Source organism: Bufo bufo, chromosome 5 (assembly GCF_905171765.1).
Source record: "Bufo bufo chromosome 5, aBufBuf1.1, whole genome shotgun sequence".
Lineage (NCBI taxonomy): Eukaryota > Metazoa > Chordata > Amphibia > Anura > Bufonidae > Bufo > Bufo bufo.
Window position 1 is genome coordinate 382,835,342 of NC_053393.1, and position 26,419 is coordinate 382,861,760.

The 26,419-nt window shown below is 42.3% G+C and overlaps 1 protein-coding gene across 1 annotated transcript in view; it reads left to right on the forward strand.

The window, feature by feature from the left end:
* Positions 1–21,517, forward strand: part of HIVEP1 (HIVEP zinc finger 1) — a 60,750-nt gene extending 39,233 nt beyond the window's left edge. The window contains exons 7-8 of the mRNA XM_040433979.1: positions 11,833–12,308; positions 20,067–21,517. Of these exons, the coding sequence (XP_040289913.1) occupies positions 11,833–12,308; positions 20,067–21,200 (1,610 nt within the window). The 3' untranslated portion in view covers positions 21,201–21,517. The remainder of the gene's footprint in view (positions 1–11,832; positions 12,309–20,066) is intronic.
* Positions 21,518–26,419: the final 4,902 nt, after the last annotated feature.

Consider the following 26,419-nt stretch of genomic DNA (forward strand, 5'->3'; position numbering starts at 1 on the left):
ACAAAGAGCAGCCTGCTCCGGATCTCTTCTGACACTGCACCTTTACTACTTGTTTATTCTGACAAATGAACCAATATGCTATTCCGCACGTGAGCATTCGCTTGAGTTCCTCCTTGTTGACGGAAATTTTACAGAAAACATTTTGAAATGTTAAACAAATGGAATTTGCGAGCCTTAATTGCTGAATATCCGTAAACCGTGCGAAGGATTGGAGCTGGACTTGCTTAATTGCAAGAATTGACAAGCCTAATAATATGATATGGTTTTAAGCTTTGGAATGATCAGGTACATGCAAGTTCCGGGATTTAGTGCCTGACAAAGTTGTAAAATGCATCTTAACATGTTTGGATTTTAGCTAAAACCCTGGACAGGAATAGTGAAGCTTGATAAAACCTGTCATTTCTGCTGTCAGGTCGGATTGAACTCATATCCTGAATTTTGATCAAATGTGGTTGTGTGTTTTTTGAACCATGCAAGATCAAAAACGTGCTCGTGCTTCAAAGCCTTTTCATGCACTGCTGCGGGGCACCTTTCAAGCAAATATTGGCAGGAATGTGCTTCGCATTCAGCTCACTAGTAGTTTTAGCAGAACGTGTGAAAAAAGCTAAGCATACATATATTTTTTATTGTATACTGCAGCTTTGTGGAATGAATTGATTTCGTTGAGTTGTAGGAGTGTAATGCTAGGCGATGCAGGGATCCATCCACTTTGCTGGCGATCTGTATGTAAATCAACAGTTTAGACATGTACAATGGTGATAAATGGTTTACAGAGGTGTTCCCAACTTCTGATAGACATGGGTCATACCTCTGGGAAATGAACCTATGTTCAGAATGGGGGTACCCGACCTACATGGTGAGGCAGCTGCCACACCCAGGATAAGAATGTATAGACAGGTAGCCGTGCATGTGTATGGTTCTCTCCAATAACTTCTATGGGAGTTTCACAAACGACCGAGCAGCCGCGATGGGACCCAGTTCCGTAACTCTCCCACTTGTCCACCTCTTCATGTATCCTCTGGCCAGATGCAGCTGCCTTTCCAGGTGAGTAATGGCATATGTAGTGAATGGAAAGAAAGCAGCTAATCTCCAAGGGAACAAAAGGATCGAGCAGTTGAATCCCAACATGCACGTCTCTTCTGACATCAGCCATTGGGGAAGAGTTGGGTGGAGGCCATACACATTAGATCTTCGGCCAAAGCCCTCTCCAAATTGAGGGGTTCGGCTGACATAGATGTAATGTGTTTGGCCTGCTTAAGATATTTTTATGAAGCTGCGGTCACGTGTTTGCTTGTATGTAATAATACAAGCTTCTCTGCTTTTCTGAAAGAGTGTCTTAAACTATGATGGTAGATGACGACATGTGCATACTTGCCAATTCTAGAGTAATTCTAGAAAGCTTGGTGGATTATTTATAGCCAGGGAAAAAAAGCAATTATTTCTCACATTTCACTTCCACCCATTATGGTCTGTGGAAGAATCTAGACTAAGCTGCTGTATAGCTCCATGAGCATTTTTAAGTGCAAATCCCAGGATTTTTGCCCAAATAGTGGCACGTATAACATTCTAAGAAATGGCTCGTATATCCTTGTAATTACTTCATAGCTCATCCGTTCTGAGAAAGTTGATCTTTGCATCTTGTTTATGCTCTTTGTATTTGTTGGCAATGACACATTAAGTGCGGCAGCTAGGCTCCCTGCTGTTTAAATAAAGCACCTGGGTCCACTAATCTTTTGTGTAGGCTGAGATGACAGAAATGAATTTTTTTTTAACTACTCCCACGTTGATTCCAGAGGAAGATGAAAAATCACCTCTAAGAATAACTTGCGTCTACAGCTGCACTGACAGACTGTCACACCAGATATTTAGCTGCATTTTGTGTTTGACAAGATATGAATTTATAAAGATATAAATGGGAAGGTTACGTTTGGAGACTGGATCCATGTATCTTTTAAAACATACCATTCTACAAAAAAAACAGCAGGAACATATTTTTCATATTTGTGTCACACAACATGCTTGACCAGCAGAGGACTTTGTTTCCTGGTGGAGCTCCAGATATATCAAGGTGGCCATACACATTAGATAGCTGTTGGCCTACCTCTCGCTTGTCGGACAGCTGTTTCTCCGGTCCTCCTCACACACTGCCTAGCAAAAGTATTCACAGTGTTTTTCATGTTTTTTGCATTCAACCTAGAATTAAAATGAATTTTTAGGGGTTTGAGCTATTTAATTTACATCACATGCCTACCACTTTAAGGCCCCATTCACAAGTCCGCAATTCTGTTCCGCATTTTGCGGAACGGAATTGCGGACCCATTCATTTCTATGGGGCCGCACAATGTGCGGCCCGAATCCGGAACTGCAAACCGGCACTTCCGGGTCCGCATTTCCGTTCTCGAAAGAAAATAGAACACGTCCTATTCTTGCCCGCAATTGCAGACAAGAATAGGCATATTCTATTAGTGCCGGCGATGTGCGGTGTTTTGCCACATTGCCGATGTCCGTGTTTTGCCGATCCGTGGATCCACAAAACACTTACGGACGTGTGAATGGACCCTAAAGGTGTGATTTAGTTTTTACTGTGACACAAACAATAATTTAAGGCAAAAAAAAAAGAGAACTTTAATTTGCAGAGCTGTTCACCTCCTGAAGGTCAGTACTTTGTGGAGCCACCTTTTGTGCTATTACGGATGCTAGTCTCTTGGAGTATCTGTTAGTTTAGCACTAGACACTGGGATTTTTGCACATTCTTCTAGGCAAAACTGCTCCAACTCCTTTAGGTTAGATGGGTTGTGTTGGTGTAGAGCAGTCCTCAAGTCGTGCCACAGATTCTCAATTGGATTGAGGTGTAGGCTTTGAATTGGCCATTCTGAGACATGTAAATGTTTCCCCGTAAGCCATTCCAGTAAAGCTTTAGCCTTATATTTAGGGTCATTGTCCTGCTGGAAGGTGAATCTCCATCTCAGTCTAAAATGGAATGGAAATGACGTTCTTGAGGTGATGGGAAGTGTTGGGTGCTTTTTTCCATTTTGCTGTTTGCAGTATGGGAATATAATTTTATACTATGGACTTTTTCGCACATCGCGACACATCGTGTATTTTTTTTTTTTTTAGTTTTTATTTTGGGAAAAAGAAGGTGATTTGAATTTTTTTTAAACTTTTTTTTTTTTTTTACACTTTTTTTTTATAGTTCCCATAGGGAACTATAACATGCAATCATTAAATTGCTATTATCATAGACTCCTAAGCACTTGCATTAGAATCTATGATGATTTTACTAGTTTCCGTTACAGGCAAGGGCTCCATAGGACATACAGTCCTGATCAAAAGTTAAGGACCACTTGAAAAATGGCAAAAAATCATATTTAGCATGGCTGGATCTTAAGAAGGTTCCAAGTAGAGCTTCAACATGCAACAAGAAGAAATGGGAGTGAGACAAAACATTTTTTGAGCATTCAATTTAATGAAAACAACGAATAAACTGAAACAGGCTGTTTTTCAGCTGATCAAAAGTTTAGGACCACACCTCCCAAAAAACAAAACAGAAATTCAACTTCTAAACATGAACTCAGTAATGAGTAGCTCCTCCGTTATTGTTTATCACTTCAAAAATGTGTTTCGGCATGCTTGCTGCAAGCATTTCCATGAGGTGAGTGGGAATATTTCTCCAAGTGGTGAAGACGGCCGCACGAAGGCCATCTACTGTCAGGAACTGTTCCCTTGCCATCCATCCCCAAAGGTTCTCAATTGGATTTAGATCAGGGGAACACGCAGGATGAGCCAAAAGAGTGATGTTATTCTCCTGGAAGAAGTCCCTTGTCCTGCGAGCATTGTGTTCTGTAGCGTTGTCCTGTTGAAAAACCCAGTCGTTACCACACAGATGAGGGCCCTCAGTCACGAGGAATGCTCTCTGCAACATCTGGACATAGCCAGTGGCCGTTTGACGCCCCTGCACTTCCTGAAGCTCCATTGTTCCACTGAAGGAAAAAGCACCCCAGACCATTATGGCGCCCCCTCCACTGTGGCGCGTAGAAAACATCTCAGGTGGGATCTGCTTGTCATGCCAGTAACGTTGGAAACCGTCAGGACCATCAAGGTTAATTTTTTTCTTATTATCAGAGAATAAAACTTTGAATGTCCCATGTTTGGTGCTCTCTTGCAAAGTCCAAACAAGCAGTTCTGTGGCATTCAAGGAGACGAGGTCTTTGAGGACGTTTTTTGTTTTTGAAGCCCTTCAGTCTCAGATGCCGTCTGATGGTTATGGGGCTGCAGTCAGCACCAGTAAGGGCCTTAATTTGGGTCGGGGATCGTCCAGTGTCTTGATGGACAGCCAATTGGATCCTCCGGCTCAGTGCTGATGAAATTTTTTGGGGTCTTCCACTTGACTTTTTTTGTTCCATAACCCTCAGGATCATTTAAGAAATTCCAAATGACTGTCTTACTGCGTCCCACCTCAGCAGCGATGGCGCGCTGTGAGAGACCCTGCTTATGCAGTTCAACAACCCGACCACGTTCAAAAAGGGAGCGTTTTTTTGCATTTGCCATCACAACGTGTGACTACCTGACAGAAAATGACTATGAATCCACCACATCTTTGCACAGATTTTGCCTTTTAAAGGTATGTGGTCCTAAAATTTGGATCAGCTGAAAAACAGCCTGTTTCAGTTTAATCGTTGTTTTCAATTAATTGAATGCTCAAAAAATGTTTGTCTCACTCTCATTTCTTCTTGTTGCATGTTGAAGCTCTACTTGGAACCTTGTTAAGATCCAACAATGTCAAATAAGATTTTTTGCCATTTTTCAAGTGGTCTTAAACTTTTGATCAGGACTGTACTATGCAGCAGCCTCGTGTCATTCACCAAGACAGGGGCTGCTGCGCACACGCTCCGGCTCCTCCAGTCGCCACACGGGGGAGCCGGAGCACCACAGAAAGCAAGCGCTTTCGGTTTTCAGCGCGCTCAGATGCCGTGGTCAGGATTGACCACGGCATCTGAGGGGTTAAATGTCCGCTATCGGCATTACTGCCAGTTGCGGACATGAGCCGTGGGTGTCTGCTATAAGAAGCAGGTGGCCACCCGCGGCTATGGCGCCTGCAGCGCTCAGGAGCGGGCACCATCTTTATAGACCCGGCCAACGCCATACATGTACGGCGCTGGTCGTTAAGGGGTTAATAATGTATTTGCACCGAGCGCCACCTAGTGATGCCTGCATGAAATTGCAGTGTTTTCTTGTTGGGAAGAGCTACTTTTGGACCCCCTTCCCCAGTCCACATGGCAGTTGCATGGTCTACCTCCATTGAAGGTGTGCTAATAGGGGGCATCTTTTAGACCTAAGTCAATTCTTCTTCTCTAGATTCTGCCGCTTTAGAAGTCCCTTAAAAGAAAAATCAGTACTGAATTGACCATGATTTCATTGTGATGTATACATTTTTTCAGCTGTATCTATCTATATCTCCACCTTCTGTAGACTGACTAAAAAAACAGGGTGTTGTAATACGTTTTCTTGACAGCAGTAGTTGTGTGTATGCAGTCTTGACGCACACAATTGCAGGTGCACAGGACAACAGTTCCACATAGGTCAGCTATTCTTGCACTTTGTCTTCTACGCAATGTTCAGGTCCTAAACTCCTTTCCTGCTTTGCTGTAATGGAAAACTTTAATGTGCACAAGCCTGTGAAAGCCAGAAAAGGTACCTTTATATTTTGCCGAGGTTCTGACCCTGGCATCTGACCCTGGTATCCGAGGTGGCCCAAAGGCTTTTGCATTTAAAGGTGCATTCACACCATGTTTTATTTTTATTTTTTTTATTTCCAGCAGATCCATTCAAAAACGCATGCAAACTGTCAATGTCAATTTTTGTGACTGATTTTAATGTATCCGTTGTGTCCATTTGCATGTTTTTTTTTAGTTTTTTTTTATTGATCCATTGTTCACATTTTTACCTGGAAACGAAATATAATTGAAAAAAAACAGTGGATTGTATGATTGGCTGAATTTGTGGCCTTTTTTTGGACAAAGGATGTGTCCGTGGGAGGCATAAAAAAAAATTGATCTATTAAGTGGATGGAAAAACGGATACCATTTTATTGCCGTTTTTTTTTATGGATCCTCCTTTTAGTTTCAATTGTTTTTATTTCCCATCCCGTAAACTAGACAAAACGTAAACCCTTTTGGCATGCGTTTTTTTCATTAGAATCCTGTGCATCGGTTAAATGCATACATTTTTCAGATGTTTTCAAGTAAAAACAGGTATGTTTAATGGGAAACGGAAACGGGGTGTGAAAGAGGCCTTAGCCGGGTTCACATCACGTTTTTGCCCTACGTTTAATGTATATTTTGAGAGGGGGGATGCAAAAGCGCAGCACACTACGCTTTGCCATCCTGCAGATCCAGTAAAAAACAGTATACTTTAATGTATCCGTTTTTTTTTTCCAGTGGAAATCTATGATGGATGCCAATTTATGCCATTTGTCTGAGGCATCCGTTTAACGTATACGTTAGGCTACTTTCACACTTGCGCTTTCCCTTTCCGCTATTGATATCCATTATAGGATCTCAATAGCGGGGGGAAAACGCTTCCGTTTTAATCCCATTCATTGTCAATGGGGACAAAACGGAACTAAACGAAACGGAGTGCACCAGAATGCATTCTGTTTAGTTTGGTTGCGTCCCCATCGCAGACAGCAGCGTTTTTTCTGTCCGCGTTGTGGTGCGGAGCAAGACAGATCCGTCCTGACACACAATGTAAGTCAATGGGGACGGATCCGTTTTCTCTGACACAATAGAAAACGGATCTGTCCCCCATTGACTTTCAATGGAGTTCATGACGGATCCGTCTTGGCTATGTTACAGATAATACAACCGTTCATAACGGATGCAGACGGTTGTATTATCATGACGGAAGCGTTTTTGCTGGTATTTCAACATTGTCTTGAAACCACTTTCTTCTGATGTAGTGGAGAATTGTGCTTTACCTTGGTTAGTAGTCGCGTTATTGTGCCTAATATTTCCATTACTGCTGCTTACCCATTGTGATCCCTACTGCAAAGTCTACAGTCTTGTAGTTTATACAAACTGTCTAGCTCCTGGGCTTCCAAATGCAAATTTTTAAAGCAGTAGTTTTTTTTTGTGTTGTTTTAGCCTTTATATGCTAGCATGAAGGAAAACATGGGAGCAGAGCAAATCCACTGCAATATTGTCTGTCTGCCATTGTCACTGGCAAGAGGTATTTCACCTCTGAATTTGCTGTGAGTTCAAGGAGATTAAGCCGTAATTAGTACTATTGGGCTTGTAGGGGTCACAGGTCATGGCTCTGTTTGCTGAAGAGGGGTGTTAGGTCACTGAAGCTGAATCAGTTAAAAGCAAAGAAATGATAGAGGTTAGTTTGCACAGGGGCAAAATGGCAACCCAGACAACACAAAAGATTAACACTTTTCCTTACTAAAGAAGTGAAAACAAACACAAAAGATTTTAAGATAGTGAAGATGGGAAGGGAAGGATTCCTTCTGTACGGCACTTGTATCTGTTGTTTTATTCTGCAGCCTTTTAACATCTATTACTCTGTGGATGCTTGGTATTTATTTAGATGGGGAGGTAGTTCTCTAGATACATGGAACAACAAGTTTCAGCATACCACCAAACTTTACAAGACCCATCATTTTGAAGAAGTTTTAGGGTGGTGTCGCACACAACTTTTTGTGCCAGTTTTTGATGCAGTTTTTTTTTTTAGCCAAAGCCAGAAGTGGGTTTGACGGGAATGAAAAATAAAATGGAAGAACTTGTACATCTCCTTCCTGCTGGATCCACTTCTGGCTTTTGTATAAGGGAAGAATTATATATTAGAGCAAAAGTGCTGTGCTGCAGGGCTCTTGATACCTAAAGCTGGGCGTACACATTCAATAGCTGTTGGCCGAACGTGTATGGGTATTCTATGGGGAGAGCAGAGAAAGCCACTGCCAGACACCTCTGGTGGTGGCTTATCTCCTGGGAATACAAAAGGATTGGGCAGAAATACACTAACGTGTATGGGGGCCTTTAGGCTGGCCATGCACAATAGATAGCTGTTGGTCAAACGCTCATTCAGCTAAATGCTGTCTCTCAGTTTGGCCGAGCATGCATGTGTCCTTAATGGGGACAGGAGAGAGCCACTGCCGGATACCTCTGGCAATTGCTTCTTTCCTGAGAACACACAAATCTGCCATCAGGGGAAGTTAGGAGGCCTCATACACTATAGATTGCCGTCCAAACCTGCTGAAATCATCGGGTTCGGCCACCGTTTGTCCAATGTATATGTCTGTCACATGTTGATGTTAGAAGGCCCTATTAAACGGGTAGATTATTATTAAGATGATCGCTAGCGAGCGTTCATATGTAATCCAATGAATGAGCAAAAGCTTGTTCATCGGGATCTTTGAACATGTTAAAAAAAAATCCTGGTTTGCCTGCAGCAGATCACGCTGTGTAATGGGCGCTCTGCTGCCGGCCGACAATGAGACGGTATAGGGACGAGCAATGCATTAGCGATTGCTGATCCCTATACTGATGGCTGCGGTGTCCTCCTCTAATGAGCAGCAGATTGACGGGAGAGAACGCTTCCCTCCCGACAATCATCTGCTCTGTCTGCCCGTGTCATAGGGCCCAAATTGACTGCATTGCCACATAGCAGAGTACATCAGCATGCTTGTCTATCTAATGCTTATACAGGCAATAACCTGCTGTGTTTCTAATGAACATGGACAATGGATGAGGCCGAATCTCTTTATTGTTTGTATGGGAACAAGAACTCAGTCCGTACTTGCCGGGTCATTAAATGATCAGCCCTTCTGATGTGACAGGCTTGAAGTCATTTGTTTGTCATTAGTTCTCCTAGCTGAACGTGTTACCTGGTGCAACATGAGAAATAGGTCTGCACGCAGCAAAGTGATAAGTGATAGAAAGAGGCAGAGTGACTTTTTCTGTTTAGCTTTTCATGCTTGATTCGCTGAAGGAAGCAAGCCCTTTCCCTGTGGGGTTGATACCTTGGATGACAAGCAGTATGTACAATTTGAAAGCCGACTTGAAAGGGATGTGCACCGAGCAACTGTCTGCTGCCAGTCACCCAGAACCAAAGGCCTATTTAGTTTTACTCAGTGCTGTGGATCAAAGGGGGAATTATTGTGTAAGATTAGTTTTGTCCACAAACATAGGCAGCTGTGCGGCTTCAGGGGAGAAGAGGCAATTGCGGGGGTCAGGATTTGTGTCAGGCTATTTGTTCAGTGTCATTCCATAGACCTAGCTTGACCAGGTAGCAGCTCATTTCAAATGAGTTATGAATCTTGAAGATGGGATCTGAAATTTCCCATGGCTATATTCCCCTGTCAAATCCCAAGGCTTGTTGGAAAGTTGGATCTTGACTCTTAGGGAGCCACTTCCAATGGGTGGCGCTGGTGAGATAATTCTCTTCTTCTTCTCTTCTTTTTGCACACCTATAATAGTAAAATTGTACTTCCACTACTGTTCAAAAGAGAGAGCGATTGCTCTGTGAAGGACAGCCGTATCAGGAACATTTTGCCCGTGTCCCTGTAAAATACCCTGGCGTTTTGATACATTTCCTCCTCCATTAGTGAAGGGGAAATCTAGGATCAGGATATTGGTGCTTAATCTGAGTTTAGCAATGTCTTTGGGAGCACATGCAGAAAACTCTAGTATCCCGAGCTCTGGGCCCCCATTATCCCCCAACTGAATCCAGCACTAATCCAGGAGGAGACCCATTAGTAGGACAGGGCATTACAGGGACACCTGATAGGGTCACCCTGCTTAGGTAAGATCTAATAAGCTTCCTATTTCTATCCTGGATTTATTGGAGCTAAGGGATTTGGGGAAAAAAGTCTGAACAAACCTATCAAGTATATATTGGTATTTTACAAGAAGGTTCATCAAAAGACTAGTTTTTGCTTCCTGTCCAGTGTTAAGGGTCTACAAAAAGCAAAAATAACTAAAGAAGTCTCAGAATTTACTAAAACTAATTGAAACAAAAACATACAGAAGTCACTATAATGACTAAAAATGTAGCCAAACATTGCACTTGGACCCTGTGTGAATAAACCTAAAAGGTAATATTTATTAGCTTCGGAATAAAAACCAGACATCATCAAGGTAGAAAAAAATATAAAAAGTCATTATACATAAATTGTACAGATTTAGGCTACTTTCACACTAGCATTTTTGCTGGATCCGGCAGGGTTTAGCAAAAACGCTTCCGTTACTGATAATACAACCATCTGCATCCGTTATGAACGGATCCGGTTGTTATATCTTTAACATACCCAAGACGGGTCCGTCATGAACACCATTGAAAGTCAATGGGGGATGGATCAGTTTTCTGTTGTCAGATTGTGTCAGAGAAAACGAATCCGTCCCCATTGACTTGCATTGTGGTAATGACGCATCCGTCTTGCTCTGCATTCCATTAGGGAAAGCAAACTGCAGCATGCTGCGGTTTGCTCTCCGGTATGAGAACGGAACGGTATGCATTTTGGAGCATTCCGTTCTGTTCAGTTAAGTTTTGTCCCCATTGACAATGAATGGGGACAAAACGGAAGCGTTTTTTTTCCGGTATTGGGACACTATGATGGATCTCGATAGCGGAAAATATTAACGCATGTGTGAAAGTAGTAGTATTACAAGCAGAAACGATGCAGATTTTCTGCTGCAGAAACGATGCAGCTATTCGATCACATGTGTAGCTTCTCTAGAGTTCTCCTATATTGTAGTTTTATAAAAAATCCCAAGTCCTTTTCCGTTTCATATCCTTGCAAGTAAATAAAAATGCATCTCGATATCTTGAAATTTACTTCATATATCTTTTTGCCATTTGTAGTCTCTGTAATTTATTAGCAGTTATTACACGATCTTCTACTGAAATTGCAGTTTTATTTTTCATTTTTATGTTACTAATTCTGATATTTAAAAAATATGTGATGTACTCTGTTAGAAAAGTCCTCAATAACAACACTCGCTGACCATCTTTTAGCGGAACTGGGAGATACGTTGGCAACAAATAGGGCCGAATGTTTTACTAAATTGACAATATGACGAATTGGCAGCAATCTGTTCATCTCTATTATGCTTACACATAATGGGCCATTTTTGTTTGTGTAACGTGATTTAGCTGATGGCAAAGTGCAGTGAAATAAAGTACATTCCAGCGAGCATTGCTTCCGTTACTGTGCAATAGATCTCCTTACGTTGACTCTTAATCTAGAGTTGCAATGAGGGCGCACTTACCACTGTTGATCTGGGTTGTCAAGTATCAGTTTACTTCACCACAAACTTCAACTGTTGCTGTCCTGTTAAGCTGTATGTAAGAAAATAATTTTATTTGCAATTGATCATTCTTTCTATCACTTATAAACCTAGAGTATAAAAGATAATTACCGGTAGGTACTTTTGAAACGTTGAAGGGGTTTTCAGAGAAACAACCTTTATCACCTTTTCACAGGATAAGTGATAAATGCAAGCTTGCTAGAGGTACCAGTCAGAAGAAAGGGGTACCGTAGTGCCCTGTGTGAATGAAGCGGTAGTGCGCATTTGTGCTCTATTGACTTCTGTGAGATTTGAGGAATTAGCAGAATGCTGTAATCATAACGCATGCTCACCATCGCTACATTCACATAGGGGACTAGTGATCACAGGTGTCAGGAATTCCCCACCCACCGATCATATTTATCAACTGTCATGTATACGGCTGATAAATGTTGTTTATGGGAGAATCCCTTTAATAAAGTATTGTGAGCTGTATACATTATGAACTATATGTGCCTCTGACCTTCTTTCTTATACCCTTGTGCAGGTGAGAGGCAAAGGTATACCGGAGAACGGACAGGATTTGATGGTGATGATTCAGATGGGGCAGAAGATGATGACAATGATAATGAGGATGAGGATGAAGACAGTCAAGCAGAGTCAGTCCTTTCTGCCACTCCATCTGTTACAGCAAGTCCACAGCATTATCCTTTCCGAAACAGCCAGCAAGAAGCATCTAGCGCTGATGAAGATGGTCGCGTTTCAAATACTTTGTCTCAAGCTAATTCGATGGATATTCTTCCAAAAGCTTTGATCACAAGGATGACAGCATTGACTACATCAACCTCATGCAAGCCAGCAGGTCACAAGGAGAAAGGAGATGAAGTCCTGCAGAATGCTGTGCCTCCTCAAAGTGAAACATCATCTTCCAAATCCCTTTGTCATCAGATGTCCATTGATTATCCAGATACAGATGTTGGACTTGATGGCGCAGTAAGGTCAAAAAGCCTTAATGGATCACATGTAAGTTGCATAATTGACAGACTAAAACCAGTACCGTTCACATACAGTAGTATATGAAGATTGTGTGTATACATGAGGGATTAAAGGATGTATAGTTAAGTATCTGAGCTTACAACCAATCAGCTAGAGGAAGCATATGAGCTTAAAGAGGACCTTTCACTAGAATAAAACATCTAAACTAACTATACAGACATGTAGAGCGGTGCCCAGGGATCTCCCTGCACTTACTATTATCCCTGGGCGCCGCTCCGTTCTCCCGGTATAGCCTCCGGTATCTTCATAGTTAGGCTCCACCCAGGAGAACCTGCCGGCGTCTCATTCTCCCATGCTGTAGCGCTGGCCAATCGCAGTGCTCAGCTCATAGCCTGAGAGAAAAAAAAACCTTTTCATGTCAGAACTTTCCTCACCCCTGTTCTCGACACCCTGACAGGTTATTCACATGCAGAACTTCCTGTTTTTCATTAGCTTCCTGCTGAGTTTGCTAATCATAATGTTTTGCTCTAAAACGTTTCACAGGACTTGCTGTGGCTAACATGGAAAGGAGAGATGACTACTACAGAGGGAACAATGTGTCAGGTGGAGCCAACGTTGAGAAACATTACACAGCGTATCCTACTGGGTTTGGTTAGCAAACTCAGCAGAAAGCTGATGGAAACAGGAAGTTCTGCATGTAGACATCCTGCCATGTTGCAGTGATGCCAAGAACAGTGCCATCTTTTCATCAAATGATGGTGTCACATAGAGCAGCTGAAATTACCTGACAGGTTCACTTTAAGCTCAATAGCATTTAGGGCATGTTTTCAGTGCTTATATATTCACAAAGATGAATTTCCAAGCATGCTTGAATAAAAAAGCTGCTTATAAAGTATCACAAAAATACATTTTCCCCGTGGTAAGATTTCAGCTCATTCAGTGAGATTACATACTGCAAGATTTCAATAATATCCAATGATGAAAGGGCCTTTTCTGTGAAGGGCTTATTATCGAGTGTTTTGATTTCAATGTGGTCTCCATTGAAATGTTAATGTACTCATGGTGAGAAAATAGACCTTTCCAAGATTATTAATAACTCACTGTCGAGATATTCTCAGCATATTACTGGTGAATGAGTATTTGTGATCCATTCTCGCTGAGAATGTTTACCCTTGTGTCAGCGCTTTAACTAAAGTATGAGATTAGCCATCCAAAAATGCATACATGAGAGGTAAGTACTGGTCATATCAACCATGCTATTTCCAGATTTTAGTGGACTCCATCTATTCTACCAGTATGAGAGGGGTGAAGACGTTTGCTGACCATATAAAAGCAGTCCATAGGCCACAGAACTCACGTGTCTTCTTCTAAGAGTTTATAGCAGAGGGGGGCATTATTTCTTATAATACATAACTTGTCTTTTCTACTATTGATTTTTATTAGATTCCCTCATCTTTAAAACACATTGCAGCTGCTCAAGAACCTCTTAATAAAAAAAAAAGAGTGAATCTGCTACTACATGACAATCTGTTTGACATAGGAGAAAACGCTAACTGGAAATGAGATCTGGACAAGTGGCAGCTACGTAGCGCCACTTATCTCTGCATAATTGTTAGGTTCTGACATCCGAATACTGTTTTTTACAGACCTATAAATAAAAATTTCCATTGCAGTGTATTTTGATTTCCTGCATCCATGCCTCAAAGGGGTTGGCCCATCTCATATATTGGTGGCATATCTCAAGGATATGCCACCAATCTCTGATAGGTGCGGGTCTCGCCTCTGGGACCCGCACCTATTTCTATACCAGAGCACTCCATTCCTTTCAATGGGCGTGCCGAAAATAGACGTGCAGTGCGCTCGTCTGCTTTCGGAAGTCCCATTCTGCTTCATTCACTTCTATGGGGCTGACAGAAATAGCCGAGCCAGTGCACGCCCGTAGAAATGAATGAAGGGCGGATGCGCGTGCTTGATCCACTCTCCTCCACTGCTCCATTATAGAGATAAGTGCGTGTCCCGAGGACCGATATGCCACCAATGTTTGAGATGGGCCAACCCCTTTAATGCAGCTTTGGTCAAAACTTAGGTCTAGGAACCAGCTCCAAAACACAGAGGTCAGCTACAACATGCTGAGGGTCTGGACCCCAGTGCAACCCAGTTATATAAGTCAGCAGTCTGACTGTGATTGCGCCAAAAAAAAGGTTTTGCCACGGCAGCCTTACTGCGGATTTCACCCTATACATATACTGAAGGGGCGATGTCCATGGTGAGAATCCACGTCCTATCCGCAAAAGAATGTTCATGTAACGGATTTGAAAATCGTTTTTCTGCACGGAAAATTTCAGCTATGTGTATGGGATTTTCAAAACCCCTCCCGCATGTGTTCTACAGTCCACATGGAAAATCAACCACATCTGAATTAACCTTTTAGACCCCATCCCTCCTTGTAGTCACACTAAGACCTTCCCCAGGGGTTGGTAAATCCCCATACATAACATGCTCTTTTATGCTCAGTCTGGCTTAAAGGGATTATCCAACCCTATAAATTTGATCATCGTATAAAATAACAAGTGGAGTAATAATCGCTTTACAAATTCCCTGACATTCCTGATGCAACGGTTCCCTACCAAGTCTGTATTTAGTGAACTCCAGCAATGCCATGACGTGTCAACATGTGACCGTTCACTCTGAATGGGCCCTGGTTAAGACCCTCGGGATATATACCAAAAAGAACTATGCCGGTCAATGACCGGAAAATCCCTGTAGGGGTCCTTTCTATAATTTAAAACGATAACTTTATTAATGCCATTAAAACACCAACCTATACTAACTGAAATTAAACTATCAGGCTTGATACGGGGAATTGGCGATGCTCTATTAACGATAACGGAGCCTTGTCAAAGCACGCTCCTAGGGTATTCCTTGCATGAGTGGGCAATGTTACTGTGTGGCTTGATGCCAAAAACGTGACCTCAATAGGCCGATCAGTGTTTCTGATGGCCGTGTATTATACTAATATTATATTTCTGGACGACCCTGTGTGTGTTCGATAGAAAGGAGCTTGTGCTTCCTACTGCTACAAGTCTTCCAATATGCACGTGTTAGTGTGAAAATAGGGGTGACCCTAATAGGTCACGCTCCCCAATATTCAATTCACTGTCACCTATCACACACACATCGACCTGCCCACTACAAGGCCACTTTATAAACACGGTCCCTCTTACACACTGAGAACATACACACTCATGCGTACCCAATGTACTGTGTGTGGCTTCTATGTAGCTAATACCCTATACCCCTGACAAAGCCGCAACAGCGGCGAAACATGTCGGGTGGGGGAGTGTTAGTAGTGCGATTTTAGGCAGGCAGGGGAAAGCAAGCAATATATATTTTTCACATGTTTGTAAAAAAAAAAAAAGAAAAAGTTTATGGGTTTTAAAGGGGCATTCCAGCTTTTTTTTTTTATATTGATGACCTATCCACCGAATAGGTCATCAATTTCGGATCTAGTCCCCGGCAACTCAACCAATCAACTGCTTCTGCCAGCCACTCGTGCCAGAAAATATACATTGGACAGAGCTGGAAGCAGAAGGCTCCAGGCACTGTTTTGTTTCCGGTAAGGGCGTCAACAATCTGAAATTGATGACCGACCTGGAGGAGATGTCATCTGTATCTATAGAGTGAAAACCCCTTTAAGGACACTGTACCATTCAGAGTATATGCAGCATTGTGATAGATGGGAAAGAGGAAACCCCTTTATTTGTAGATTCTGTAAATAATGTTACAATTGTCACATTTCACAATCCTGCAAAAATAGCCCAGAGGAACTAGCCACAGTAGATGTTTTGCAAGTTCATGGTTTATTTTTTATTTTAGTATGAAAGTGACCAGTGTGCCCATCAGCTAAATATCCCCTTACTACCAGCTACATAAAATGGATCCCGTAAAGGGCATCTGTCGGCAGATTTGTACCTAACTAGCTGACCTGTTGCATGTGTGCTTGGCAGCTGAAGGCCTCTGTGTTGGTCCCATGTTCTTATGTGCCTGCATTACTGAGAAAAGTCATGTTCTAATATATGCAAATGAGCCTCTAGGAGCAACGGGGGCGTTGCCGTTACACCTAGGGACTCTGCTCTCTGCAACCGCCGCATCCTCTGCACTTCATTTGACAGGGCCTGGTGTGATGATGGTTTCACTGCCTGGCCTTGTCAATCAAAGTGCAGTCTAGAAGTAATCACAGCACCCCCGTTGCTCCTGAAGGCTCATTTGCATATAGTAAAACCTTTTTTTTTTCTCAGCAATGCGGGCATATATGAACATAAGACCAACACAGATGCCTTCAGCTGCCAAGCGCACATGCCACAGGTCAGTCAGTTTCATAGGTTCAAATCTGCTGTCTGATGGCCTTTAAGCTTTATGGCATTCCTGTGACTGGATCTGATGATCTCGCTTGAAGGGATCCATTATCTAAAGTATACATGAGTGGTACTGCAGCTATAGAGTCCAGATCTCTGTTTTTAATTTTCCTACTGCCCCCCGCTCCCCCACTGTCAGCGCTCAAGGCTGAGTTGAAATACACTGTCAGGTCTGGACTCCATATTTACCTTTTAAAGGGAACCTGTCACCTCCAAAAACCATCCCAAGCTGCCAGTAGTACCTGAGTAGCCAGCAGTGTGTTTCTGACTATGGTTTTCTTCCTGAAGGCAGATGCGGCAAAAGCTCTGAAAACGTTTTTATCCCCTGCCCACACGGTTTTCTAGTCAGGCTTGTAGTCAAGGGGGCAGCGGCTTCCTTGCTTCAAGTCACGGTAACCGCGCCCACTTCCCTGCCCCTTCGCTGTGACTGACAGCCGGCTGTTCGGCAAAGCCAGCCGAACTCTCGCGCATAAGCGCTGTCAGTCACAGCGAAGGGGCGGCTTGAGATGGTTATTGGAAGTGACAGGTTCCCTTTAATGGAGTGAGTTTGAGACAATTTGTGAGATCAATCTGGCTTTAAAGGGGTTTTCCGATAATAATGACTTTTTTATGTAATGCCTGCAGCCTGTCTCCTGGAAAGGAAAATTCATACTTACCTGCTTCCCGCTGCTACGGTAATCTGCGCCGCCTCTGCTGTGTCATGTTCTAATCTCCGGAGTGGTTACATCTGGCACTGCATGGACATGGTCACCTGTTCTACTGCAGGCAAAAACTCTTCAGCGGGATTATACTGCTTGTGGCCATATCACTGCTGAAGCCAGTTTTTGGCTGCAGCATAACATGTGACCGTGTCCATGCAGCGCCAGATGTAAGCATTCCAGGGATTGGAACATGGACGCAGCAGAGGACCTTAGTGGTGAGGAGCAGGTAAATGTGAATTTTCTTTTTCAGGAGACAAGCTGCAGACATTTAAAAAAAAATTACTTCTTATTTAATCTGAACACCCCTTTTAAAGCAGCTTGACAAGCAAACCACATCCGCTTTTCCTCCCACTGGGGTAGCACTTGGTACATCTAGGTACAGGTAATGCAACACCAGGACACTACCTGATTCAACCTTCCAGAGTCAGACATTTTGCTTCTGCTTTCTTCTTACATACAGCAGCATTTCTCTGCAGCTTCAGGAATGGGTATTCCCACATCCGTACTTACAGTCTTGTGTGAGGAACATACTGACACATATATTAGGTTAAGAATGTGCAAGCATTTCTAGTAATATTGCATAACATTGAGGAACTTGTAGTAACTTGGATATTGCGTTGTTTTCTGGGGAATCCTTGACTACACGTTCACGTCTGTGTATGGGGTTCCGGTATTCTGTATTGGTAGAAGAGTAGAATACGGGAATTGCTGTATCTGGTATATCCAGACACTGCAGGTGCCGGCCAGATACCTATTCACTATAATGGGATCCGTCAGGTTTCCTTCATGCACGCCGGCTTTCTGCCGGAATAAGGGTACTTTCACACTAGCGTTTTTCTTTTCCGGTATTGAGTTCCGTCCTAGGGGCTCAATACCGGAAAATAACTGAATGGAGAGCATTCCGTTCAGGATGCATCAGTTCAGTCCCTCTTACGTTTTTTGGCCGCAGTTTTCTCTCCGGCCAAAAATACTGAACACTTGCCGGAATGCCGGCCCCAGCATTGATTTATATTGAAGTGTATTAGTGCCGGATCCGGCATTAAGTGTTCCGTCAAAACGGATCTGGCTTTCCTTTAAAAATGCAAAAAATAATAATTTATGCCGGATCCGTTTTTCCAGATGACACCGGAGAGACTGATCCGTATCCGTCTGACAAATGCCATCCGTTTTGTGACGGAACTGCCTGCCGGAATCCTCTGCTGCAAGTGTGAAAGTACCCTAATGCTGCTACTATATGCCTCCCTGACTCTTGTGCGGCTGGAGGTCTTTGTTATGTACATCGGTGTGTTACCGTAGGTTTGGCAAGGCAGTCCCTTTGCTATAGAATATCCTTTGGAAATGTTGATCTGCAGTCCCTTCCACGTGCTCCATCCACCACTGTATTTTTCTGTGATGCTAGCTGCAGCAAGTTTGGATCTCTTTTCTTTTACTGATCTGTTCCAAACCCGGTACACCCACACGCCTTCACAAATCAACACGTACACCACACCTACAGTAGCTCCTTGCCAAGCCTTACCCTTACTTTGCCAGTGTACAGTTTGTTCTCAAAATAAAGATTCCACGAAGTTGCCTGTTGCATGCCATGCCTGCTATTTTCTCTTAGATTTATGTATGCTTTACAAAGAGCAGGCTCCACAACGTGGACCCCTCAAGTGGTCACAGCAGAAGTAGTACAATTCTTATTTGTGTGGTTTATATTCACAGGAATATGACATGTAAAGCTGGAGAATAAATCCAAAATGTCTGTTTTTTTCTTCCTATTACCTTGCTGATACAGCTTACAACGTTCTCTCAAACCTGTTTTCAGCTTATTTCTATTCACTTATTTGCATTGAATTTATCAAATGGTGCATGTTGTTTATAACATTTTGCGCCTAATATTTTTGCCTAGAAGGGCTACTCCAGTATTTGGACTGAAACTACTTAACATAGCTATTCGCTTTGCAGAACTATGGCAAGTAACTAGCACAAAAAGTCACTAAAAAGCCTATTTTGCGACATTTTGAAGCTAGATTTCTAGAGTACAGTGCAAGATAAATTCCCCACCCACCCCTCCACCTAGTGAATATTGGTTCCATATAATTTTTTAATTAGTGGTTCCGTCCTATGTTCATTGCACACAACAATTAACTCACTTGCTAAGAAATGATAAACAACGAAAAAAAATATTTTAACTATCAGATGCATTTTTTTGAATAGAAGTATTTTTTTTAAATGCTTTATGTGACGAGTGCACTTTATGTAAAATACCTGACCCACCGCTGGAGTCAGGTCCGAACTTCCAAGTAAGAAGAATCCCCTCCTCACCCTGTGCCTTCCCATAACCCCGGGCCGGCATGCGGTGTCAGAGCCATGAGATTTTGACTGAACACAGCACTGATGACTACCCCTGGTAGCAGTACAGTGTCAGAGCCACACAAGATGCTGGGGATTATGGGAAGTTACCAAGGGACATGCCAGAATTGGAACCCAACTTCTGTGAAGTACACATGCCACCATTTAAAAAAAAAAAAAAATGTCCTTGACTTTTTTAATTACTTATATTTAAAAAACCTCATTCTTTTAATACCTTTTATTACCTCTTATTATCATTATGATGAAACTGTGTATTTTTTTCACAAGATACATTTTATCAATAGATTTTCCTCTTTACTATTTTCTTGTTACAGGACTCCGTAACTGTCAACACACCATCTTCCCCAGTTGACCAGAGCACACAGACCATGGATTCGTCTGTAACAGACTCGGACAGTTCCCAATCAAAACCAGCTGACACGGCACAACGGCCTGCTCAGATATCTACAGCCCCAACACATCTATTCAGTCATTTGCCTCTGCATTCACAGCAACCTGTAAGGTCACCTTACAGCATGATTCCAGTAGGAGGAATTCAGCTTGTCCCAGCCGGATTAACAGCATACTCCACATTTGTACCCTTCCCCACTGGGCAAGTGCAGCTGACTATACCGGCTGTTGGGGTGATTCACCGGACTGCAAATGCTCACAGTGACAAGCCTGCAGAAGTACCCAACACACCAAGTCCTATAGGAGTAGCTGAAGTAAATAGTGTTGTACCTTGTATTCCAATTGGTCAAGTGAATGTGCCCGGTCTGAGTGCATCAGGCTTACAACCCATTCAGCCACTCAGCATGGAAACCTTAAACATATTAGGTCTTTCAAACCCAGGCATTACTCCTCAAATTCATCCCTCAGGACTAACTCTAAATGCGGTTGGATTGCAGGTTTTAACAACAAGCCCTGGATCCCAGAGCAATCCTAGTCCTCAAGCTCACATTCCAGGCTTACAAATTTTGAACATTGCATTGCCTACTTTAATTCCATCTATTAGCCCACTATCTGTTGATTCCCAAGGACATCCTGATAGATCTCCATCATGTAGCACAGCACCTTGTCAGGGTCTAGCCAACATTCCTGGGGCAGATGCCAAAAATATGAGGCAATCTGAGTCTCAACAAGTTTCGTCAAGGATGCAGGAATCCCCAAAAGCAACAGGTGAGGCTCCAGGCATTGAGGAAAGAGCTACAACTTGTGGTACGAGTACTGAAAGAGACAGTCAACTGAAGCAGAGTCCGAACATCAGCACCAGTCAGAGTAAAACATCTGCCAGACCAGATCTCTCTCTGAAGGTTCATTCTCAACCTCCATATAGATCGTCTGTAGGTCACGCTCTTCCACCCCTTCGACATCAGAGAAGAACTGAGCTAATTTCAAGACAGAGTACAGTGCAGTTCAGCGATTCAAGCAGCGATGATGATGAAGGCAGACTGGTTATAGCAACCTAAAGACAAATTATTTTCCTCTAAGTTCCAGTACAGTATTTTTTTACTTTTTTTTGTGGGAAGGGAAGGGTATATAATGAGAGACTTTGAGGTTTATTTCCAAACCTTGGTATCTTTAAAGCACATTTTTCTTACACATTATTTGTGCAATCATGAACTCTTGACCAATAAGTGTCGTTTTTTGTTAATTCTTTTGTCTGCTCCTGCCATTTTTGTACATGTTGTATAGACAATTGTGCCTTTCGGAATTTTATGTGTAGAAATTTGTACATATCGGTGAATAAAATATAAATATCTATAAATATTATATATGTACATAACCAAGGTAGTTGCTTGTGTTTAGTACGTACATCCATATCTCATGTTGAGTAAAATAATTAAATTATAGAGTTATATATGTATATGTTGCACTGTTAAATGTAATTTTTTTATGGATGTGGGGCAGCTTTGTGTACAGATCTTGTATGTACAACTCCATATTTATTGTGTCCATATTAGTCTTGGAAAATGGTTCTGTCCATCTTTGTGTGCAAGACGGTAGCTTTACACTTAAAAACAGAAATCCTGTGTTAACAAATGTTCAAGTAAATCTTTTATTACTGACTTTACTTTTGGTTCTACTTGTGTTGTGTAGAAAAATAATCTATTGAATGTATAGAGCACATGATCCAGAAGCGTATACTGTGAAACTAGATGCAATTCTGCTTTCTTCAATGGAAGTTTATGTCCAAAAAAGACATAATGGTTTCCTCAATTATTTCACAACTTTTAGTTATGTGCCTACCTTTTTAAGGGTATATCTGTTTCTGAGCACCATATTTCAGTTTACATATAATCTGCATTAAAACTTAAAGGGAATGTATCACCTATATTTTTTTACTAATTAAAACCAGATAGTGAAACACATTATTTTCCTTTTAATCTGTTTTATTTTCTGATTTGTAGATTTTACAGCAGCTACATGGACCATAGGCACAATAAACAGCAGTTGACTTCTATGGAAGAGATTTCTAGGCATGCTCTGTTACCTGTGAAGACTTCATTAGGCAGGGACGGGGAGTAGATAAGCTGTGTTCATCCACCATTCACAATAGGTGATCATTTGTGCTCTCTGCAGAGGTGTTATCTTACATTGCAATTCTGCCTATGATCACTAGAGAACAGGAATTTTCAGTCTGTTATTAGGCTTAGTGGTCAGTGTTAAAACTATAGATTGCAAAGGTTTATTTTAATCCGATAGTAACATGGAAAAGTGACATCACCAAAAATTCTTTAAAAGTGTTTAACGTAAAAACTTGATGCAAGCAGTAGGTCATTTTCTGATGACACATTCCCTTTAAGTAACTTTGTAAATACATTGCATTACTTATCTTGTGCTAATCCTGTTTTACAGTCTAATTCCAGAGCGGCATTTAGAATTCTGCTGGTTTTCATTGGAAATTATCGTTGTTAGATTAAAAACTATGGCTGCTTTCTTCCAGAAACAGTGCTATGTCTGCCTGTGGGTTGTTTCTGATATTGGAACTCGGCTCAATTAAAGTGAATGAGGCTGAGCTGTGATGCTGCATTAGTCCACTGGACAGGTGTGATGCTGTTATTGGAAATAAGGCAGCCATGTTTTTCTAATTTTGGACAACCCCTTTAACAGAGCTCCCATCTTGCAGTGGATTACTTAGCTTCCATACATCAAATTGCTGCACAGAGTCTGTGAAAAAGTGTTGTCTAATTAACTTAATTGGAAGTCAGTTCCTTTAGGTCCCATGCACACAACAGTATCTGTTTCACGGTCTGCAAATTGCAGATCTGCAAAATACGGATGTGGTCTGTGCGCCGTCTGCATTTTTTGTGTGGACTTTATAGAGGGTATTGCTGTGGCAGTCTCTGATCCTTCCTAAGGCTCGAGGCTGCCATAGTGAACAAACTCAGTGTGGGGAAGCCTCCCAGGCCCCAGGATCACATCACTCCTGGGGAAGCACCTCTCAGATACCGTGGTCACAGTTGAGAACAGCACCTGAGGGGTTAAATGTCTGATTAGCATTATCTCCAATCACAGACTTTAGCCTCGGGTTTATGCTGATTAAAACCTGATGGTTATGGTGAGCAGGTATGTGTATGGCGAATGTCCGGAAGGGGTTAAAGCTGCGCTGAAATACATTGTCATGTCTGCCCTCTCCATTAGCACAGAAGTTCAGACTGTGTATTTCAGCACTGCTTGGAGTACTGACAACAGGGAGTAGAGTTGCACCAGGTATCGAAGTATCGATACTTTTAGACCCAGATCGATACTATATCGGGTTTTACTATTTAACGATAGTATCAGTTAGAGAACATGGCATGCGCCGCTATCAGCGCGCGCCATGTCCTCAGCAGCACAGTGGAGGAGGGAGTCCCTCCCCCACTGTGCCGATGCTGCCACCAATGAGAACATAGTACTGAGGAGGAGGGGAGTGGTTGTGGCCACTGCGCCACCAATGAATATAATTAACCCATTAATTCAAGTGTAGGCTGCGGTTGCCAGAGGCGGTATCACATACCCGGCCTCAATAACAGGGCATGCGATCCCACAAACCGCGGCAATTGACTCCTCAGGTGCCACACCTGAGCGGTTAATTGACGGGGATCGCAGTGCCCTGTCATAGAGGCTGGGTAAATGATACCACCACCGGCACCCGCAGCCTACACTTGAATTGCGTCATTCATTGGTGACGCAGTGCCCCCCAACCCAGTATTATTTTTATTGGTGGCGCAGTGGCCACAGGGTCCCCCCCCTCTTCATTGGTGGCAGCGGCAGCTTCTGATCGGAGATCCAGCAGTGAAATCGCAGGGCTCTGAACGGTTACCATGGCAGCCAGCACGCCACTGAAGCCTTGGCTGCCATGGTAAGCTCCGTGCTGCTGTGTGCACCGGGCAGCAGGGACATTGTAAAGTCCTATTCACTGTAATGGATCTCTATTAGGGTGAATAGGACAAGGGTTCTAGCCCCATAAGGGGGCCAATAGTTAGTAATTAACCACCTCAGCCCCTATAGCTTAAACACCCTTAATGACCAGGCCACTTTTTACACTTCTGACCTACAGTACTTTCACCGTTTATTGCTCGGTCATGCAACTTACCACCCAAATGAATTTTACCTCCTTTTCTTCTCACTAATAGAGCTTTCATTTGGTGGTATTTTATTGCTGCTGACATTTTTACTTTTTTTGTTATTAATCGAAATGTAACGATTTTTTTGCAAAAAAAATGACATTTTTCACTTTCAGTTGTAAAATTTTGCAAAAAAAAAACGACATCCATATATAAATTTTTCTCTAAATTTATTGTTCTACATGTCTTTGATAAAAAAAAAAATGTTTGGGTAATAAAAAAATGGTTTGGGTAAAAGTTATAGCGTTTACAAACTATGGTACAAAAATGTGAATTTCCGCTTTTTGAAGCAGCTCTGACTTTCTGAGCACCTGTCATGTTTCCTGAGGTTCTACAATGCCCAGACAGTACAAACACCCCACAAATGACCCCATTTCGGAAAGTAGACACCCTAAGGTATTCGCTGATGGGCATAGTAAGTTCATAGAACTTTTTATTTTTTGTCACAAGTTAGTGGAAAATTATGATTTTTATTTATTTTTTTCTTACAAAGTCTCATATTCCACTAACTTGTGACAAAAAATAAAAACTTCTATGAACTCGGTATGCCCATCAGCGAATACCTTGGGGTGTCTTCTTTCCAAAATGGGGTCACTTGTGGGGTAGTTATACTGCCCTGGCATTCTAGGGGCCCAAATGTGTGGTAAGTAGTTTGAAATCAAAATCTGTAAAAAATGGCCGGTGAAATCCGAAAGGTGCTCTTTGGAATGTGGGCCCCTTTGCCCACCTAGGCTGCAAAAAAGTGTCACACATGTGGTATCTCCGTACTCAGGAGAAGTTGGGCAATGTGTTTTGGGGTGTCATTTTACATATACCCATGCTGGGTGAGAGAAATATCTTGGCAAAAGACAACTTTTCCCATTTTTTTTTATACAAGTTGGCATTTGACCAAGATATTTATCTCACCCAGCATGGGTATGTGTAAAATGACACCCCAAAACACATTGCCCAACTTCTCCTGAGTACAGCGATACCACATGTGTGACACTTTTTTGCAGCCTAGGTGGGCAAAGGGGCCCACATTCCAAAGAGCACCTTTCGGATTTCACCGGCCATTTTTTTACACATTTTGATTTCAAACTACTTACCACACATTTGGGCCCCTAGAATGCCAGGGCAGTATAACTACCCCACAAGTGACCCCATTTTGGAAAGAAGACACCCCAAGGTATTCGCTGATGGGCATAGTGAGTTCATAGAAGTTTTTATTTTTTGTCACAAGTTAGTGGAATATGAGACTTTGTAAGAAAAAAAAAAAAATCATCATTTTCCGCTAACTTGTGACAAAAAATATAAAATTCTAGGAACTCTCCATGCCCCTCACGGAATACCTTGGGGTGTCTTCTTTCCAAAATGGGGTCACTTGTGGGGTAGTTATACTGCCCTGGCATTTTCCAGGGGCCCTAATGTGTGGTAAGTAGGTAAATTACCTGTGAAATCCTAAAGGTGCTCTTTGGAATGTGGGCCCCTTTGCCCACCTAGGCTGCAAAAAAGTGTCACACATGTGGTATCGCCGTATTCAGGAGAAGTTGGGCAATGTGTTTTGGGGTGTCTTTTTACATATACTCATGCTGGGTGAGAGAAATATCTCGGCAAAAGACAACTTTTCCAATTTTTTATACAAAGTTGGCATTTGACCAAGATATTTATCTCACCCAGCATGGGTATATGTAAAATGACACCCCAAAAACATTGCCCAACTTCTCCTGAGTACGGCGATACCAGATTTGTGACACTTTTTTGCAGCCTAGATGCGCAAAGGGGCCCACATTCCTTTTATGAGGGCATTTTTAGACATTTAAATCCCAGACTTCTTCTCACGCTTTAGGGCCCCTAAAATGCCAGGGCAGTATAAATACCCCACATGTGACCCCATTTTGGAAAGAAGACACCCCAAGGTATTCAATGAGGGGCATGGCGAGTTCATAGAATTATTTTTTTTTTTTGGCACAAGTTAGCGGAAATTGATTATTTTTTTTTTTTTCTCACAAAGTCTCCCTTTCCGCTAACTTGGGACAAAAATTTCAATCTTTCATGGACTCAATATGCCCCTCACGACACCTGGGGGTGTCTTCTTT